Source organism: Pinus tabuliformis, chromosome 4_2 (assembly GCF_031772625.1).
Source record: "Pinus tabuliformis cultivar Carrire ecotype Pingquan chromosome 4_2, CPIR1, whole genome shotgun sequence".
NCBI lineage: Eukaryota > Viridiplantae > Streptophyta > Pinopsida > Pinales > Pinaceae > Pinus > Pinus tabuliformis.
In genome coordinates this window covers 694,505,636-694,526,917 of record NC_142304.1, presented here as the reverse complement: position 1 = coordinate 694,526,917, position 21,282 = coordinate 694,505,636, and the positions used below count along the sequence as shown (strand labels likewise).

The 21,282-nt window shown below is 36.1% G+C and overlaps 1 protein-coding gene across 5 annotated transcripts; it reads left to right on the top strand.

The window, feature by feature from the left end:
- The first annotated feature begins 1,419 nt into the window (after window positions 1-1,419).
- Window positions 1,420-14,365, top strand: LOC149171384 (ferric reduction oxidase 2-like). Of its 5 annotated transcripts, none has more exons than XM_089424069.1 (10): window positions 1,420-1,625; window positions 1,755-1,823; window positions 2,009-2,194; window positions 3,831-3,924; window positions 4,015-4,212; window positions 5,460-5,697; window positions 5,823-6,150; window positions 6,590-6,845; window positions 8,246-8,949; window positions 14,027-14,365. In XM_089424069.1, the coding sequence occupies exons 3-10, from the start codon at window positions 2,011-2,013 to the stop codon at window positions 14,185-14,187; spliced, it is 2,163 nt and encodes a 720-aa protein (XP_089280195.1). In that variant the 5' UTR covers window positions 1,420-1,625; window positions 1,755-1,823; window positions 2,009-2,010; the 3' UTR covers window positions 14,188-14,365. The 5 variants fall into 5 exon arrangements, with proteins under 5 accessions (XP_089280195.1, XP_089280194.1, XP_089280191.1 ...); XM_089424068.1 differs by having other exon boundaries at window positions 1,909-2,194; XM_089424065.1 differs by having other exon boundaries at window positions 1,755-1,827.
- The last annotated feature ends 6,917 nt before the right edge of the window (window positions 14,366-21,282 follow it).

Below are 21,282 nucleotides of genomic sequence, written 5' to 3'. Positions count from 1 at the left end.
TTTTTTATGAATAAATAATTAATATTATAATAAATTATTTTAAATAAAATTAATTGTTTTTTATACCGGTTTCCAGCGTTAATAATTATATCGGACAAATACTTTTGCAATGTAAAACATCCCAACGAAAACACAAAAAAATTACTTAAAAACATTTGCTCAGTAAAATTAATTATTTTTATAAATTATATAATTAAATTAAATTAATTATTAATCATAAAAATATTAATTTAAAGAAGTATTATATAAAATCCATTTGTTTTTACACTTATATAGATATAAATACCATAAAATTCCTAAAAACTATCATGATTCGACTATTCATTAATCAAAGTGTATCACAATACACCTTGAGATATAATTGCAAGCGAGTATTTTAGCCAAAAAGAATACGATAAAATTCCCAACAACTATCATGATTCCATTATTCATTCAAAGTGTATCACAATAAACCTTGAGATATACTTGCACAAGAGAATTCTAGCCAAAAAATTATTTTAACAAATTTATTAACCCAATAAACCTTCACATATAATTGCACGGAGAAATTATGGTAAACAATCTCCCCTTACCCATACTTCTAATCTTATGTTATTCAATATCATATAATAATTTGAAGAAATATAATAAGTCGATTGAGATATAATAATACAATTGAAATCAAATGGAAAAAAAGGAGTTATAATCAACTTTTTGACCTGTCACTTACGTCACCAGCAAATGAATATTGACATATTATTGTATCCATCCGTACGAGGACTTCCATTCCTCTGATTCCAGATGCGTATGATTTATTATTGAAATAACAAAAATACATCATGAGCTCAGGGTTTTTTATTATTATTATTTAATAGTACTTTTTAATATATATATATAATTTTTTATTGAATTTTGGTAGGAATTTCTTGAAATTCTGTAATGACTAATAACACTAAATTTATTTATACATCCGCAAACAAAAACAGAGTTTAAATTAATTAAATTCATGAGTTTAAAAAACCAAACAAACAAATAAATGATTAATAAAATTAAAATTAAAAGCAAAAATAAAATTTAAATTTATTAAATTTATGAATTTAAAAAAAAAAAAAAAAAACATTTTTTATTTTTATTTTTATTATTCAAATGTTTCATAACACTAAATTAAATGAGGGTTTGGAGTATGTCTTAAAATTTTAAGTTAAGAGTAAATAGGTTAAGAAATATTTGGCGGGAGTGAAGTCTACTCCTTTACTGACCATCAACAGGTTATTCTAGGTCGCATGATTTTCTTTGAATAAAAGTGACTAGTCAATCTGCATTGGCAGATAGCAGCCAGAAATGACTATCCTTAAAAGTTAATTTGACTACTAAATTAAAATAAATTTCCTCAATATATTAAAAAACAAAAATAAATTAAGGAAAATACATTGCAGCAAACTACTAATTGAATAGTAACGTAACGATATTCCTTTCCTGCGCAAAATATATGCTGCAATACACAGAGACAAGAAAGAAATCCGAATCCATACAGGTATACAAGCAAATCGGTGCCAGGCTTTTTAAAGGTTTCTTCTGCGGTGGAGAATAAAGATGCTGATGTTGTACCACTTGGGCTTAGTGGGATGTGGGGTATTCATATACTGGTAAAACAATCCTTTTGAATCCATAAAAATCTAAGTATAGTTTGGTCCCTATTCTGCCCATTTGGGTGAATTATGTGTAGTGCACTTTGGCTTCCGTTGAGTTCAAAATCATGGATTTCTGCACCGCAGGTTCAACAATTCAGAATGGACAAATATGGAAAAGTGGATTGCGCAATGATTTCTCAAATACGATATTCGGTAGGTTAGTATGTGTACCACATATTCCGCACTCTGCGATTGCAGGTCCACAAGAGAAGAAATTGAAGCTCTTCTTTTGTAACAGTATCATGGATATTCTGCCTATATTATCTATGAATGTATCGTCGCATCTGAGGAGGGCTATATTATGTGTGTATATTCTTATTTCCGGAGAACTTGATCAGGCATGGTGTACCCGCGTAAAGAAGAAACAATGAAAAAGGTCATAACTTGCTTTGTCCTTAAGACCTTCTTGCTGGTGATATTCTCTTGCTGGGTTTCAATCTGGATCTTGAGACCTACTAAATTCTGGACCAAACTGTGGCTTCGTTTGGAAAAGAAAACAAGCACACCAGCTTTTGGATACACAGGTATAATTTCTTCAAATTTATTGATGTTGATAAAATTAGGACCTGGAACTTCTCATAGTGAATCCAAAGAAGATTAAATCAAAATTGTCTGTTCCATTGTATAATTTCTTCAGATTTATTGATATGGGTAGAATTTCTTATAGTGAATCCAAAGAAGATTGGAATTTCTTCAGATTTCTTGATATGGATAGAATTAGGATCTGGGACTTATCATAGTCCATCCAAAGAAGTTTAAATCAAATTGTTAAATTGTTTGTTTCATTGTATAATTTCTTCAGATTTATTGTTATTGATAGAATAAGGATCTGGGACTTCTCATAGTCAAGCCAAAGAAGTTCAATCAAATTTGTTAAATTGTTTGTTTCATTGACTGGAGGGGTTATGTACATATATAAAAGAAGTACATAGAACTCAGCATAGTCAAGCCAATGGAATATAAATTGACTGTTTTTTATATATAAATATTGGTGGTGTATGTCCTGTGTCACAAATCGGACATACAGTGATGTGGGGGTTCACGTCACTTATGGACGTGAAACAATCAATTTAAAAGCAAAGGAAATTGCAAATTTGATGAAATTGTATTTGTGGGTGATTTCTCCTCTGCAAATTGGGTGTCTCTTTTTAATGCAGCCGGTTTATTAATATTTCTTTATCAATCTTTCATACATGGATCCTGGGTTGGTTTTGTCTCTTATTTATATGTTAATATATTTCTATGAGAAAGATCCCATAAAATTATACTTCAATTTATATGTTAATTTTTGGGTGTTTTGAGATTGTAGAGATTGAATTTGTATTGATAAGGTGGAGATGCAGCTAGGGACAAATCCTGGGTGGAGATAAAACCAGGAACAAGTCCCAGATGATTTAACGTCTTAGATATGAAACCCATAACCCAAACAGTTTAGCTTGATTTCTGAGATCATTTTCTGCAAGAACCATGGGCTACTGATATCGTGTGATATTGCCTCAGATCAGATTTAACATATATCTGATAGTTTTCTCTATTCATTTTAATCATGGTATTAGAGTGATTGTGTTTGTCTTAATTCTGAGCTTATTTCAAGGTTCTGTTGAGTATCTAATGAATATATAAATATGAAGTGCATTTAATGTGTATGGAATTATGACTTTGCTCTGTGTATTGTAGATTTGGATATCTAATAGATATATAAATATAAAGGGCATGGAGCCATGTACTGAAAAAAAAAAAAAGTACATCGAGCCATTGTTTTGTTCATGAAACCTTGACTTTGGATAATCTACACAAATTCAAAGATAATTTGAGATAATTTTATTGATTAAAGTAATATAATACTTAGATTCTAATTCATACGAGTATTAAACTTTTTATATATTAAAATAGTTATTTTTATTTTAAGAATATTTAGGAATTCAAATTTATCTATATATTCCCTGAATCTGCACTCAAAATAAATTCAGCCTATCAAAACAAAGAACAATATTATTCAAAAATTGTTATATTATCTTCCTATTATCCATCGAATTTCAAGATATTCCCCATATTTACAATCAAAATAAGTTCACCCTATCAAAACAACGACCAGTATTAGTCAGAATTCGTTATATTGTCTTCGATCCAATTTAACAGAAATCTATGCTGTGCGCACAGGCCCTGATATTTTCCTCTATTCGTTCTTATTGATACTGCTAGCAGCACTGGGTGCAATATATCTGCAGGCCCGTGGCTATCAGGATTTAAGCCTGTAAGTTATATTGCTTTTCGTTCAATTCATGAGAAGAATTTTGAATATATCGTTTTTTTTTTAATGTTAATCAAGACGTTTGAATTGCAGAGCCAAAAAGAAGGTCCTAGTTAAGTTATCTCGTTGTCTAATTTTCATTCGAGGACCGTTGGGATTTGTATCTGCAGCTGAACTACTGACTATCATTATATTCGTGGGACTTATGGTATGGACATTATATAGTTACGTCTCCAATGACTTTAGCAAAATATCTCCAAAGAAGGTGTTGGAGTCAGCAAATCACCATTTGTAAGTAGATTATTATCTTATTTCTAAATAAAATGTACAAGTCAGGAAATCATTATGTGTAAGTAGGTGGTTTGAATTGAATTTAATTATATTGTAGATTTGGAAATATTTTGGAAATCTGTTGGATATGAGTTTTTTTATTTTTATGATAGATTGTGTGAAAATTCCAGTTTATTTTATTGATAACAGCTAGATTAATTGTTTGATTTTTTATTCTGGGATATTGTTTATTGCAATTGACTGTTGTTCATCAAATTCCAGGATATTTCCAGAATTTGCAATTGAGATAAGTTTAGTAGTTGGAAGAGTCAAAGTCAAATAATTGATTTCACTTTTACAAATCTATCAAATTTATGAATTATTCTGAAACCTAGAATAGACATAAAAAGTACTATTAGGTACTTTGTTAAGGTCCTAGTTGATATGAAGTTACTAGTTCAATTCCCTACCCCATATATTGGACATGATGAAAATGTAGTCCTATCAAGCTTAAAGATATTTCTAGAATTTGCAATTGATATAAGTTTAGTAGTTGAAAGAGTCGAAGTCAAGTAATTTACTTCACTTCTACAAATCCATCAAATTTATGGATTATTTTGAAACCTAGAATAGACATAAAAAATACTATCAGGTACTTTATTAAGACACTAGTTGAGATGAAGTCACGGGTTCAATTCCCCACCCGATATATTGGACATGATGAAAATGTAGTCCTATCAAGCTTAAATATATTTCTGGAATTTGCAACTGAGACAAGTTTAGTAGTTGGAAGAGTCAAAGTCAAATAATTGACTTCAATTCTACAAATCCATCAAATTTATGAATTATTCTGAAACCTAGAATAGACATAAAAAGTACTATCAGGTACTTTGTTAAGACACTAATTGATATGAAGTCATTGGTTCAATTCCCCACCTCATATATTGGACATGATGAAAATATAGTCCTATCAAGCTTAAAGATATTTCCAGAATTTGCAATTGAAATAAGTTTAGCAGTTGGAAGAGTCAAAGTCAAATAATTGACTTCACTTCTACAAATCCATCAAATTTATGAATTATTCTGAAACCTAAAATAGACATAAAAAGTACTGTCAAGTACTTTGTTAAGACACTAGCTAATACAAAATCAAAGATTCAATTCTCCACCCCATATATTGAACATTATAAAAATATAGCCCTATCAAACTTTAGGAAAAATTATTTTTACCTTGCTTAAAAGTTTTTTTTTTTTTTTTTAAATTTCAGATGGCAATATAAGTTGGAGAGGGTTGGGGTTAGACTGGGCTACATCGGAAACTTATGTTTCGCTGTGCTCTTCTTACCTGTTACTCGAGGACTGGATTTGCTGCAGATTATTGGCGTACATTTCGAAATGTCAGTCAAGTATCACATATGGGTAGCTAACACCATGATGGTTATTTACACATTACATGGAGTGTGTTTTTCTGTAGTCTGGGGAAGCAGGAATTCTCTACTAAAAGAGGTACCCATAAATATCATTGCTAGCAGCTCATTCATGGCAGAGATGAAAACAAAAGCATATACATTTTGATATCTTGTTTCTGGAGTGGCTGAGACTTTAATTTAGAAAGTGTTTATTATGTGCAGTTAACAAGATGGGATAGAACAGGGCGTGCCAATTTGCCAGGAGTGATTGCTCTATTATCCGGAATAATAATGTGGTTGACATCGATTAAACCAATAAGGAGAAAATTCTTCGAGCTATTCTATTATACTCACCATCTTTATGTGGTCTTCACGGTCTTTTTCTCACTGCATATCAGTGATAGACATTTCTGCACAGTTTTGTCTGGAATTTTTCTCTTCCTTCTTGACAGGTTTTTAAGGTTCCTTCAATCAGGAAGGACTTGCAAAATCCTATCAGCTCGAATATTACCCTGCAAAGCTATAGAGCTTACTTTTTCAAAGCACCCAGGTAAATATCAGCCGAAACAAATATAATCCCTAGAACTTTTCTTTCAAATTCCTAGTCTCCTCTCTTGAGTGCATGTAGGACAGTACTAGCATGAGATCAAATTCTTGATAGATGTAGTAGGGCTAAATATAACTATCTTTTAATGTATTATTTCAATTTTATCATGTTATTGTGTTACTGGTAGAAATTGAATTTGGGCAGAGAAGATAATAATCATTTTTCCCAATCACTCTCACTTAATATAAATTTAATTAATTACATATAAAATTTAAATCAATAAACTCTATATAAACATCATTAATGACATGTAAAATTCACAACAATAAGCTCTATTTATAACTTCATTGATGAACATTTAATTTTAACAATTATCTACCTATGCAAATCCATTTTCAATATAAATGTTTTTCTAAGCTTACACATACAACGCTTGCTGCAGACTTGAAGTACATTTCAACCAGTGTGATACTACTCAAGATTCCTGTTATATCTCGCCTGCAGTGGCACCCTTTCAGCATAACATCCAGCTCAAGCGTTGACAAGGATCGAATTTCAGTTATGATTAAGTGCCAAGGAGAATGGACTGAAAGGCTTTACAATTTTATCTATGCATCCCACCTTTCGAAAACTAGAACTGTGAGTCTGTCTGCAGCTATGGAAGGACCTTATGGACCAGATTCCAATTACTTTCTGAGGTATTTATGATTTTTAATTTGTGCCATATACACTAAATTGAAAGTATTTTCCTAATGTGTCATTTCTAAAATTCCAATTACTTCCTGAGATATTTATGGTTTTAAATTTGTCTAAAATTCCAATTACTTCCTGAGATATTTATGGTTTTAAATTTGTCTTATATACAGTTGCTTGGAAATTTACCAGGGACTAGGGTATTTTGCTTAATCCGTCATTCTAATGTTTTGATGAAGGATGCATAAAAGTTGGTTGAATTTTTATTTGTAACTAGTGTGTACACATTTGTGTTGTCAGTTCAGTGAATAATCCATATCCATGTTTACAACTAATGTCAGGTTTGATTTGGAATTACAAGTAAGAAACTATGCCCTTCAGAAAAAGAATCAGAGACAACTAAATGGAATTCCAAAACTGCATGATTTTTAAATAACAAAGAAGGAAAGTTGATTAAAATAAAAACCTCAAATTATGTTTTTTTATGCGAAGTTAAGAGAATAATCATCCAATCCAATGATATTACTATGATTTTGGAATTTGTATTGCTATGATTAATTATATATTTCTATGATCTAAGAATTTGAATAGCTATAAATATGTTGATGTATGTATCTGGACAGCTGAGTTGTAAAGTGTGATCAGGTGTATGTGTGAGTTGAGATTCAAGAACGTTTATAAGGCAGGTTGTTGGTTCAAGGTTGTTAGTGCAATGTTTATCTATAAATAGTAATAGACCCACTCAGAATAAATAAATCAGATAAGTTTATAGGTGTATCACTGAAGAGTGTCATGCACTTCTCATTTTCTTTCTCCCATACCCCACAAGCAGCTGTGCCCTTACATGCAACAACATCAGTGGTTAAATTTCTACCAATATCCTAATCTGAATACCTTGTGTAATGCCTGAGTTTAAACCAGGTCTAACTTCATTTGTTGAATTTCTATGCACTAAATTTGTACCAAAAATATAAGTACCTTGCTCATGTTCAGCACTAACATTTTGAATAAAAATCCTTATGGACATGTCCTGGCTGTGCAAAAGACTTGTAATGCCTGAGTTACTACCATGTCCAACTTCATTTTTTGAATTTCTATTCACTGAATTTGTACCAAAATATAAGTACCTTGCTCATCTTCAGTACTAACATTTTAAATAAAAATCATTATGGACATGTCCTGGCTTTGCAAAAGCATCCAACACCTGAACAATAAAACTCCATAGATTAAATTTGTACTAATTAATTGATTACTGATGCCCATCTGTTCCTGTCTGAGAATTCATTTCCATGACTAATTGTTCTTGAGGTAGACTATAAAATTATTATTATTACAAAAAAAATCACTCTGTTATAATGTTACACATGATGGCGAATTTCATATCAGTGTCATTTTTTTTTTTCAGATATGATAGTCTACTTCTGATTGCCGGTGGAAGTGGAGTGACTCCTTTCCTCAGCATACTGCATGAAATTATGTCACAGAAATTAAATTCCACTCCAAGAGTTTTACTAATAATTGTAGTCAAGAAAAGAGAAGATCTATCTATGCTGAATCTCATCTCTCCCACATTGCTACATCAGTCAGGCTTACAGTCAGAAGGATTTTTGAAGGTCGAGGCATTCGTTACACAAGAAGAGGCCCCAGACTATGAATCCCCATTACCAAACTATGAATTCAAGGCAGTGCAATTTGAGACGAAGGGAACTAACAGTACCATTCCAGCTCTGTTAGCGACGGAGAGCAAATTGTGGAGAGCTTCACTGATATTGATAACATTTGTAGTATTCGTTGTTCTCCTTGGGTTGCTGAACAGCTTATTCGTCTATCCAAAGGATCACAATTCATATAATATTTATCCTTCGTGGGAGAGGAGATTGTTCATTGATCTGGCACTGGTAATGGGAATATGTATTACAGTGTCTGCAATGGCTATTTGGGAATGGAAGACTTGCATGAAACTGAGAGCAGATGGACATGATCATTCAGCTGTCAAAGTAGAGGAAGGCAGCCTAGAGTTGCCCATGTGGGAAGAACATGGTTGTACCGATTGTCTCAGCTTGCTGCATCTGGACAATGTGAATTATGGCAGGAGACCTGATTTTCGAGGTATGTTAAATTACGCTCAATATATGCATTCATTCATTTTTGTTTTTTTTTTCTCGATAACACTGATCTATTTATATTACAAAAAGTCAAAAATATTACAAAAATTACATCTGGGCCAAAGCCCTGTACCTTCAGAGAAGATATCAGTCATTGCTACCTTGCATAGAAGAGCGACACGTAGCATACAGTAATCGACACGGTGGATTCATTACATGACACGATGAGTATCGAAACTGACACGATGGATGCATTACTGGACAAGGTGAACACAAATCGACACACTGTGTATGGAAAACAACATGGTGAACATGTTGAACGACGCGTGGGCTGAGACTATGGTGATATGGACCGAAATTACAGACATAAACTCCATAATAGATATACAAAATCATGAAAATGAAAAGGTCAGAGAAATTCATTCCTTGCTGCCCAGACTTGGCGACTGCTGAGTTAATCGTCATCCGTGGTGTGAGGTTCATCAGATGCTGGACCCTTGAGCTTTTCCGCTGCATCCTTACCCTGGCACGAGCTCCTTTGAGCAGGTTCCTTACCCTGGCACGAGCTTCTCTGAACAGGTTCGCTGGGGCCAGCTTCATCCGTCTGAACCGGACGCGTGAAGTCTACAGTGGGAGTCTCCATGTCGACCCGCGGGACAGTCACCGTATCCAAGCGCCCACGAGCACTGCTACAATGCTCCACGGTAACCGACACTATCAGAGTGTTATTAGCAAAAGCACAGGGAATTCTATAACGAATGGCCGGATGTTCCGAGTGACCACACTCCGGAATGCCCCAATTGCCTCTAGCATTGCAGCCTGGAGGCCTGTTTTGCTCAGAGGTAATTTCAACTGAGGACGTTGGAGAAATCTCAGGCCTCTGAGAGGCAGAATGCCCTCTAGCCATTCCTCTGCGACTGCTCATCCTGAGCCTCTCCCTTGGCATTTGGCGATGGCTTCCCTCACCTACAATTCCTCCAGAAACCTTGTTCCAAGCAATAACCCACTCAAACGGCCTGGTATGCGGCAGAGAGGTCAGGGAGGCAACCTTAATAGCTCCCATGCTCCTCGGATATTGCAGCGCATTGAATGGCGCCTGCAACCTCCTGTACATTCCCCCGTCATTCCCCTGCTCCAGACTAGACAGCGTAACTACATTCCTCTCCTCGCAAAACATTGCGAATTTGCTGATTGCATCGCCTTCCGGCGAATTTAAGGAGCCTGCTCCTTGGCTTGGCGTGGCTTGTCCGGGCTGACAGAGGCCCATGTGACAAGCCACATGCCTCATAACTGTTCTAACACGCGGCATGGACAGTGATGTCACCCGCATCCGGGAGAAGGAGATCTTTTTGCACCAGAGAGATGCAATCTTTCTTAAGTTGATCATCTTCTACCAAATCCATGGCCCCCGAGAAATACGATGTCGACTGAGTCGCTCCTTGATTAGCCAATCGATCTGCTACCTGGTTTGCTGATCTTCTGACATGCTTGAAGGTTATGTTGTGGGGAGTGAGAAGCTGTTCCTCCAAGGATTCCATACGGCTTAGCAGCCTCCAACTTTTTGCAATTTTGACTGCTCTGGCCCCTGCTTGTATTCGTTTGGCTGCCTCTATTAGTATGAGCGAGTCCCCTTCAACTTCAAGGGGAGAGAGGTTATATTGCTCGGCCAAACATATTCCTTTCCAAAGTCCTTCCAGCTCTGCCACGTTATTGGTATTTTTGCCTAGAGAGCCATAGTATAAGAGTTTCACCTCTCCTGAGTGATTTCTTATGACTCCTCCAAAACCTGCAGGGCCGGGATTGCCTTTGGCTGCTCCATCGAAGTTGATCTTGTAGGCATTTAAGGCTGGAGGGGACCATGATGAAGGAGAAGCCGATATGGAGCTGGGAGCCGTTTTTGCTTTGACCAGGGGCTTGAGATCTAGATCCCATGCCTTCATTATTCTGCATTCTTGAGGAAGATCGGGCCAGTCTGTGTCATTCCAGATTCGGATGGCCAGGGTTTCTTGGATATTTTGCTTGAGAATGAGCCAAAGATCATCCATGGAACGGTATGTATTGTTGAAGATCCGATGGTTACGCTCTTTCCACAGAGTCCAGTACAGGAAGCCGGGAATGATATTCCATAGAGAGTTTAGAATTTGACTCTTAAATGGATTTTTGACCCAGTTTCTTATGTTTTCCGTAACGTCCATCTGTCTGGGTATTGCTCTCATATTACAGTTTTCAACTTTCTTCCAAATTTGTTTTGCGAGTGGGCAGTCTTCCATTAGATGACTGATGGTTTCATTATTGGCATTGCAGTTTGGGCATCGGGAGGGCCCTATGAATCCTCTTTTTAGTAGATTATCCCAAGTAAGGATGCGCCTTTTACTTAAGAGCCAGATGAAGGTGGAGATCTTGGGCCATAGTCCTTTGTGCCAGACTTGCTTCCAAATTTGGTCTCTTTCCTCTTGGAGATTGGAATAACGCAGATGGTGAGCTTCTTTGGTGGTGAAGGTGCCCCTGGTTGTGTATCCCCAACGTAATTTGTCCTGCTGGTTTGAGAGACGAATTCTCCTTTCTTGGAGCTCCTGTTCTATTTCTGTATATGTTTCTCCTTGCCAATCTGTTTGCCATTGTTGCGCGGGTTTCCATATATAAAGATCGTGATTTGAGGATGTCTGCCAGAACTGGTGAACCTGGGTATGACCTATTTGCTTCATGTGTGCCTGCCAAAGAGGTTTGTGGAACAAATTTGCGAGTTTTGGGAGCTGTTGCCAAGAGTCCTCCCAAAATCTGGCATCCGTCCCTGAGTGTATTTCCCAAAAGTTGTGTTCTTGAATGAAGCGGCTTTGCTTTTTTGCATTGTTCCAGATGAGTGAACCTTGCACCGTTGGGTTGATTCTGATGAGATCACTCCAACTGCTGCCTCTGGCATATTTTGCTTGCCATAGTTGAGCCCATGGGGAGTTCGGCTTGGAAACCCAGTTCCACCATATTCTGGCACCCATTGTATTATTGCTATGTAACGGATCCCGAAGTCCTAACCCTCCTTCTGACTTGGTTTTGCACACCTCTGTCCATTTGACTAGAGCCCATTTCCTGTTTAAAGCAGTGGAACCCCAGAGGAAGTTGCGTTGCAGAGTGCGAATAGCCTTCAGAATCCCTTTTGGAGCTGCCAGGATGGAGAAGAGATAGAGTGGCATTGCTTGCAGGACAGATTTAATGAGAACAAGCCTACCAGCTAGATTAAGAGCCCTGTAGGTCCATGAAGAAAGCTTTGATTCAAGTTTGTCCAGAAGTGCTCTCCAGGACACCTGTTTGATCGCAGAATCGGAAAGAGGGGCTCCTAGATATTTTGCAGGTAAATGGGAGATGGTGAATCCCAGAGATCTGGCACATTCATTCATTTTTGTTGAAGGTTGAGTATTCATGAATTTATAAGTTTAACTTTGATGCAAATATTTGAGGTGAAAGTTAATTGTGGGATCAAAAATGTTTCAGGAGTTCAATTTTAAAAGTTTTATTACCATCTTGGTAGCAACCTCTAACATTTCTGGATAAATATTCCATTTAATATGTATATGATGAAAAAGATATTATAAAATTAATTAACTTTAATTAATAAAGATGAATTTTTAACCTGAAATTATAATTATTATTAAGTGGATAGGTATGTTTATTTTAAAAAGTTTTTATAATTCTAACTTAATTATTAATTATTATTAGGTGGATAATAAGAATTTAACATGGGCATAAAATTTTAAGATATTTTTATATTAGTCATATATTAAAGGTTGAAATTTATCTCAAAAGTAGTTATGCTCTTTCTATATTTTAAATTACAGCATGTCTATTTTGGAATGAAGCTTCCACAAGTTTAATTTAATTAGCAATAATTATTCAAGTTGTTTTTAGTGAGATTTTTTGGTAACTTTTTTTGTGGGTTTTTCTCGTCTAATTTCTCTAAAATCCGGCACAACCACAAGCTTGATGGGTAACCAGTGCACAATCGAAGTTCCCTAGGGGTTTTTCACAGTGTTGAATCTATATATACAGTAAGTAAAAAAAAAACCAATTTAAATAACACAAATCAAGATTTCACCTCATTTTAAACTTTGGTACTAAAAACAACTCCATAATTATTAGGTGGATGGTAGATATTTAACCTTTACGAAATATTTTAGAATATTCATAATGATATATACAAATTAAAGGTTGAGATCTATTTCCAAAGTAATTATGTCATTTTTAATGTTTAATTAAAAAGAATTCATATGAACGAGTGACATATAAAGTGATTTATGGTTTTTTGGGCATATGGTATTTATAAGCCAGGGTATTGTAACAAAGCCTATAGATTAAGCATCTTCATGGTAAAGTAAGAATAAATTTCTATGATTATGAATCTTGTTCCTTATTTTTCAAATATATATATGTTTAACTTATATATTAATTCTTTTTATTATTTATTATTAATAATAAAATTTAAAATAAAGTTATAAGTTGGTCATTTTAATGATTTTTTAAATTTTAATAATTTGAGATATATAATGAAGCAAGTGCTTTGATATTTATTATGGATTGATGCCTATCCACATTTGTCATCCATTTAATTTATATGGTTGCCTTAGTTAAAAAAAATGTTATATCAACCAATGTCATATGAAATAGTTTTTTGAACATGAAATATTGATAAGCCATGGTAGTGTAACAAATCCTATTTATAAGTTAAGAATCATAATGGTTTAGAATCTTGTTATAAAAATTTTAGGCATAATATAACTAATTGACAATATAATTTATAACAAAATTGTGATTTCTTGTTGTTTAAAATACACTTTTAAATGTATAAATAAATTTAACACCTTAAAAAATACTTTTAAACATTTAATTTTTACACATTAAATAATTTAAACATTTTTTAAAATATTTAAAATACCAAAAAAAATTAAACTATTTTATAAATATATATATTTATCTTATACATTTTTATAATTAATATAAAATAAAATTATTTTTAATATACGAATATTAGAACATTTTTGCATGCAGTTGGAGCTTCACTTATTATTTTGAAACGTTGTATTGTTGTATAGGTATATTTTCTACGTGTGCAAAAGAGAAGTTTGGATCGAGTGTCGGGGTACTTGTATCTGGTCCACAGGGAATGCAAGAAAGTGTAGCGTCTGTTTGCTCCTCCGCCACAAATAACTCGACCATTGCATTTAACTTTCATTCGATTAGCTTTTGCCTTTAACGGGCTTGTAATATTATGTTATTTATAAAAAATAAATGAGCCCACGCTTGGTGGTATCTAAAAGCCTTTGTTGCTCCTAATTTATGTAATAGTCCTTAATGTATTTTGAAAAATAAATTTTTATTATGTTTTGCAATTTAAATTATATATATATATATTATTTATTGTTTTATATTAATTGATTTTTTTTGAACTTATTTTTTGAAAAATAAATTTCTTATATTTGTGGTTGTCAGGGTTTGTATTTAGTTATCTAAAACTTGTAAAAATTAGGAATTCTTTTTATTTTCTTATACCTTGATTTTTCTTTCCTGTTTATATTGGAGAAATAAGGTGGAATGTCTTTAGTTTTTGAGAATTGTTTTCTTTTTTTGTCGAATGCATTATGAAAAACTATTGGGGCACTTGGATTGTAAGGAATTCATAACTCAAATTTGTGATTTCAAGAAATATTTGTCATATTATGATAATTTTTTACTGGAAAATATGCCTAGAAAAGCTTCAAAACGTTTAACAGGCAAGTACATGTTCTGGGATGGCTATCAATGGGGAATGCAAGTCTACATTCTTGGAGCTAAAGAGGAAGAAGATATATCAATTCACGATATTTAAGATCAACAAGAAACAAACTGATATCATGATAGATAAACTCATAGGCCCTATTAAGAACTATAATAGCTTTAGGGCTTCTCTTCCCAAGATAGAGTGTAGATATGTTGTCTATGACTTCAACTTTGTCACTGAAGATGATTGTCATAAGAGCAACATATTCTTCAATTCCTTATCCCTAATTAATAGCCTTAGCTCGGTTGTAGGTTGATGGAGGATATTCTAGTAGACTATTATTTTGATCCACTAGAATTTTGTCAGATATAGACCAAGCCAGTTGGTGATTCACAAGCTAAGAATAGGGTCATTCTGGTGAATGAGGACTTGAATAAGCTACAGGGTCAGGTGTTTATCAGGGTTTCCATTACCAAGTGTGGGTTTTTCTAGTCTAGAGGAAGATCTAGGAACTCACTTATACTGAAAAAAACCCTAGATGGGACAAGTGTAAGTAGAGTCAGTATGGAAGTTTGGGATCCGACTCCTTTTTTCACAAGGTCCCCTACAGTTACTAGCATCACCTTGTTTGTTTTCCCCTTTGACGAAGGGTCTATACCAAAAATTTCCAGTGACATTTGTGTCGGTCTCTAATATTCTACAAAAACATTGGGTAAAAACCCTAACTTCAAGGCGAGAGGAGAATTAAACTTTTCCAGGATACCCTTTGTTTGAGGCATTGGCTAAAATTTATTTAGTATTTACAAATACAACCCTCTTTGTGGAACTGAGCTTGATGTGGCCACAATAATATAGGGGTTCAATAGTGGAGGTGCTTCTCAGGCAATATCCATAGAACTAGAGCAAGCATAACACCCCCCCTCCAAGGACAGAGATCCATAAGTGCCATAAAGAAGGAAAAGGTTCATTGTGAAAAGTTGTAGAAAGCGGAGGAAACATGGTTTTTGGAGTGGACATTTAGTTTCACGAGGTTGAATAGAAGTTAGAGGTTGTTATTGTTGGAAGAGCAAGGGAAAGGTGTTTCAAGGTCCAAATCCCGAGAGAGTGGGCTACTCGACAATGGGGACAAAATATGGAGTCCTTGTCATCTATCTCAACCTTGGCTAAAGGTTGGTTCATCATTCTTTTCAACTCAAGTTAGAGTGTCTCTTGGGTTCTTGAAAGAAATTGGTCCATCGATTCTACTGCGGTTCTTTTGAAGAAATGGACACCTCTCTTTGATGTTAGTCGAAAGGGGTTGGAAGCCACACCAATTTAGGTTCGAATACTGGGCCTTCCTATTCAATTCTAGTCTTAAGCAGCCTTCATGGATATTTGGAATTGCCTAGGGATTTTCCTGGATGGAGACATATCTTTTCAAACCACTGGCATCATGACTGCAATGTTGGTGAGTCTTAATTCAAGAGAAGGACTCGTGGCTAAGATGAGGCTTGGTCAAGATGTATTTTCTCATCTACAGATATTAGACTATGAAGGCATTCCCTTCAGGTGCAGAAAACGTTGTGTAATAGGTCACATTGCAAAAGATTGTAAACTCCCTTTCCATGGTCATAAGGGCTTATGGAATGCCCCTCAAATGAAGAAGAAAATTTCTCTTAGGGTAGAGGATATGATGGAATGGTTGGCACCCACTAAGGAGGTTGAGGGTCTTCTAGGACAAGAAAAGGGGATAACTTCTCCACCTCCTTCAGGAACAAGGGTTTAGGATGAGGCCTCTGAGCGACCTGACATAGAAGTGGAAGTGGAACATTATCAAGCTCATATCACCAAGGAGCTTTAGATGCAACCACTAGACTCCACTTCTTGTACTACTTCTTCTCCCCTCCTCTCCACTTTATTTGGTCGATAATGTTTCTTTGGGTGAAGGCCTGGTTAGTTCTGATAGTTGTGATATATTTAAGCCTCTCATCCGCCCAAAGCCAAAGCCTGCCTTTGTCTCATGCATGTGCCCCTCTGTCATTGTGCACACTTCCTCCTCCAGTGTCTCCTCAAAATAATTCTCTCAAAACAACTCATTAGACACCAACTCTTGTTACAAGTTACAACCTTCATCATCAATCTTTGATATCCACCAGTTCTATGTTGCCTCGGGGTCTTGGGTCTAACCCTATCTTTCCAAAAGTTAAAGGTTGAGGCAAAAAATCATTTTTTGCCAAACCCTGGGTTAAATATTGCCTACATGTGGAAGCTGAGAAACAAATCTCCATTGATGGGGCTCTTAGAGTATCAAAGGCCCTAGGAGTAACTTCCCCATGATTATTCAATCCTTCAACTATCGGGGCTTGGTCATCCCATCGAAAAAATGGCCATGAGGAGACTATTTGACACAAATCAACCCAATATTCTCCTCCTACAATAGACTCTGGGGAATGGCCCCTCTATATCCAAAGTTATAGAATATATGTTTAAAGGTTGGTGTTTTACTTGCTCATATGTTTATGGAAGATTGGGAATCTTAGGTATTGAGTGGAATCCTCAAAGAATAAATCCTACTGACACTTCGAGTGTAGATGTTGTTTTAGGTATGGACTTCTACTCAGTCGAGCTTGGGTTGGATTTTAGGGTAATCAAATTTTATGGACCATTTTCAAATTGAGTTCCTTTTTGGGACTTTATTTCAAAAACAACTTCTTTAAGTCGAAGACCTTATCTTGGGAGGCAATTTTAATTTTTCTTTGGGCATGTTGAAGTTTGGGGATCCCATGCAAGACCTAACATCTTGATAGATTATTTCTCACATCTGATGGTGGAACACAAACTAATAGATGTGGACATGGTTAATATGTCCCTACTTATAGGATTAAAGAGCGGGGGATGCTAGGGTGGCTAAAAAACTGGACCGCTTCTTATTATCTGAGAGACTTGTGGAAGGGATACCCATGTTGTGACAATGGTTTGGAAGTGGGGAAGATTTTGACCATTATCCTATCTTTTTGAAATTCAAAGGTTTGGGAAAAAATTCGGCAAGCCATTTTAAGTTCAATGCAACATGGTTAAAAGAGGAGGAATTTATGGCATTAGTTCACACAAATTGGGTCCCTTACACTCTCGACTCTGGAGATTCGAATATTGCTCATTTTTCTATGAACCTTTCAAAACTAAAAAAAACCTATTATTCAGTGGGAAGAAAACAAAAGGATAAGAGAAGATCAAAACCTGAAAGAAGTGGAATCAAAGTTGAATCTTTTGGGGGGCTTCGAGGATGGGGGTTACTCTTCTAAATACACAAAAGCTAGATTATTTCATCTTGAGGCTAAGAAAATGAAATTTCTTGAGGATAAAGAAGCCTACTAGAGATTTAAAGGCAAAGCAATCTAGCTTGAATGTAGGGATGAGAAAAACAAGTTCTTTAAGATTTTTTTGAAGGGACAGAAAATAGAAAATACCATATGGAGTTTGGAGGATCAGAATGGTGTTCGAGCCTCCACTTTCGAGGATCTGGACCTTATGGGGAAACACCACTTCAACTCCCTATTCAGAGCAGGGAAGGTGCAATAATAGCTTAGGTGATCATACTGGTTCGATTCTTCCCATGTTTTGTTATTGTGGAGGAAAATTTACATATGATGAAAGAAGTTTATTTTGGGCCAGAGCAATGAACCTATTCGAAGTGTCTCATTTTGTACTGAAAAAACCTAGGTATGATTAAGGATTGATTCAGCTTCCCCATCTAGCTACTCTAGGACGGGGAGTCGGTCCTAGTGGGGAAATTATGGACACTTTTCCATATTTTGTATCTGGGGTACTTCATTTAATTTATTCAGTGGTTTTAGGTTTTGGCCATATTTATCATGCACTCATATAACCCAAAATTTTAGAAGAATATTTTCCATTCTTTGGATGTGTATGGAAATATAGAATCAAAATTACCAAAATTTTGGGTATTCATCTACCCTTACTAGGTGTTGGTGCTTTTCTTTAGTTCTCAAAGATTTGTATTTTGGAGCTGTATATGATACTTGGGCTCCCATCGGTGGAGATTTAAGAAAATTTACGAACTCGACTCTTAACCAAAGTGTTATATTTGGTTATTTACTGAAATCTCCTTTCAGAGGAGAAGGATGGATCATTAGCATGGAAAATATATAAGATGCATTTGGAGGAAATTTATGGTTAGGTTCCATTTGTATTTTATATGGTATCTGACATATCTTAACCAAACCTTTTGCATGGGCTTGCCATGCATTCGTATGGTTTAGAGAAGCTTATTTTTCCTATAGTTTAGTTACTCTATCTAACTTTGGTTTAAATAATTTCTTGTTGCTTATTTTGGTTCAACAATACAATTTATCCCAACGAATTTTATGGGCCTGTCGGCCCAGAGGCATGTCAAGCTCAAGCGTTTACTTTTTTAGTTAGATACCAATGTCTTAGAACTAATGTGGGGTCTACCCAAGGACCTATTGGTTTAGGTAAATACCTTTGCGCTCTCTGACTAGAGAAATTACCTTTGGAGGGGAAACGATGTGTTTTTGGGATGTTTGTGCTCCTTGGTTAGAAACCCTAAAGGGGCCTATTAGCTTTGCTATTGATCTCGATATTTAAAGGTCAAAATTCATGCTTGATCGGGTTTCCTATGATAAAATAGGAGTTGCAGTGGCCAGCCCGCCTCTTTTCCCTTTACTCTGCTCATGTTCTCATAACTCCCCACACCTCCGTTTCCTCCTTCCCCTTAAATCCTCCTTACTCTCCTTTAAACCCCTTTATCCCTGTTTTTCTCCCAAAACCCCGCATAAACACTTTTTCCCCGGCTCCTGGGCGTTTTTGTTTAAACACTACAAAACCCCATTACCCTTGTTTTACACCTGAATTTAGCATAAAAGTTGTTTTCCTTAGTGCCCAGGTTCTCTAAGTTTAAACGTTATATAACCCACACGACCATATTCATCTAGCCGTGCTTTGTCCCCGTCACATCAGTTTTAAAGTAGCGCGTGTTTATTACCTTGGTGGTCCAATTGTTCGTTGCCGCAATCCAACGACATATGCAGCCCCTGCTCGTAACTTGCACGTCTGTTAGTCAGCGGGGAAAGCGGTTTCCCGCCGGACCTACCTGCCACGCGTCGCGGTTCTATTGCGTCGTGCCCCCACATACGAAAATCGCCTGCCATCCCGAAGCAGTGAGGGGAAACCGCTTACCGTCCTTCCTGTACGGCCCCCCGCTCAATAACCTTTGCTCATCTCCGCCACCCGATAGCCGTTGGATCTGCCTGATCGCGATCCGACGGCCCACATTTGCCCGTCCGTGCTACCTCCTGATACCCCTCGTTAAACGATCTCCGCCGTTAATTTGTGTGATCCGACAGTTGGGCTTCATCCCTTCGCTCAGTCTGCCTCCACTATTCTGCCTCTGCCCATAGCCTGCTTTGTGCTCCTGAGAAACGAAGGCGGCCAGTGTTTCAGCTCCCAGCGTAATAAATCCTCAGCAACTGCATTTAGAAGACAGAATGGCTGAAGGACAAGAAGGACACCCTCGATGAGTTCAAGCATTTATCAGTGAAGGAGCATGTTCCATATTATATGCCACCTGTTTAGAGGAGGACTGCAGAGCACCAGAAAAGGCCGATTTTGTTCATTAAAACACATAGTTTGTAGCAGAAACCCATATCTGATTGTAAATGTGGTTGGTGGTCCATTATGACCCCTCCACGCATAGGGGAGCAGAGAAATCTTGTAAACAAACTCCATATATACCAAAAAATAAGATGTAATGAAGGTTGATGAATGTTATTCCTGATGTAAAGTTCAACTTCTGGAGACTGCAACTACTGTGATACTTGCAGCTTCTGGTCTTCATTTTTAGCTAATGCAAGCTTCTTTTGCTGTTAATTGCTCACTTTCCACTTTTTCTTCTTTGTTCCAGGTTGTGCCTCTTATGCATTTTTCATGTGCTCTTGATGTTTAGCATTAGAGGGGCTGTCATCCCACCTCTGTGTTAGAATCTATCTTGTATCATTGAATGTGTATGCAGGTTTCTGTTATTTTAATGCCAGAGAGCTGTCATCCTTTCTGTGCATTAGGAAATAGATTTGCAGACCTCCTTATTGGTTGCAGTTGGCCATCACAGGGTCCTGTGCATTTGCTGGTATGATCAGTATTCTCCATCTTCACCTGTTCCTCAAACTGTGAGTAATTGGTTGTCTAAAGCCTTGTAGTCTGGGGGTGTTCACCCTTGTCTGGGTTAAGCATAGTAGAAGTGGTTATCTGGCTTGAATATGCATCATTCCTTCCATTCATCCACCATTTTCCAACATTTTTGTTGAGTTTGTAATGTTCCTGAGCATCTCTGATATACAACCTAGGAGAGTTTCTTGGGGTGATAACATTAATTGGCGTCGTTGTCGGGGAGAGGAGAATTGAAGCTCAGCTTCCCTGGGAGAACGACACAGTTCCAGATTTTGATGAGAGACAAGGTCTGGGCACATAATTTGGTTGTAATCATCTATTTGGAAACTCCACTGGAGGAATACCAACCTTTGGCGACTCCACATTGAATTTCTGGCTCAGTTTGTGAGACATACTCGAAGAAATCCT

Coding starts and splice junctions, on each gene's coding strand:
- LOC149171384 (XM_089424065.1), top strand. CDS start 1,605: ATGTGGGGTATTCATATACTG. Junction 1,626..1,754: donor TGTGGGGTATTCATATACTG/GTAAAACAATCC, acceptor TCTGCACCGCAG/GTTCAACAATTCAGAATGGA. Junction 8,950..14,026: donor CAGGAGACCTGATTTTCGAG/GTATGTTAAATT, acceptor ATTGTTGTATAG/GTATATTTTCTACGTGTGCA.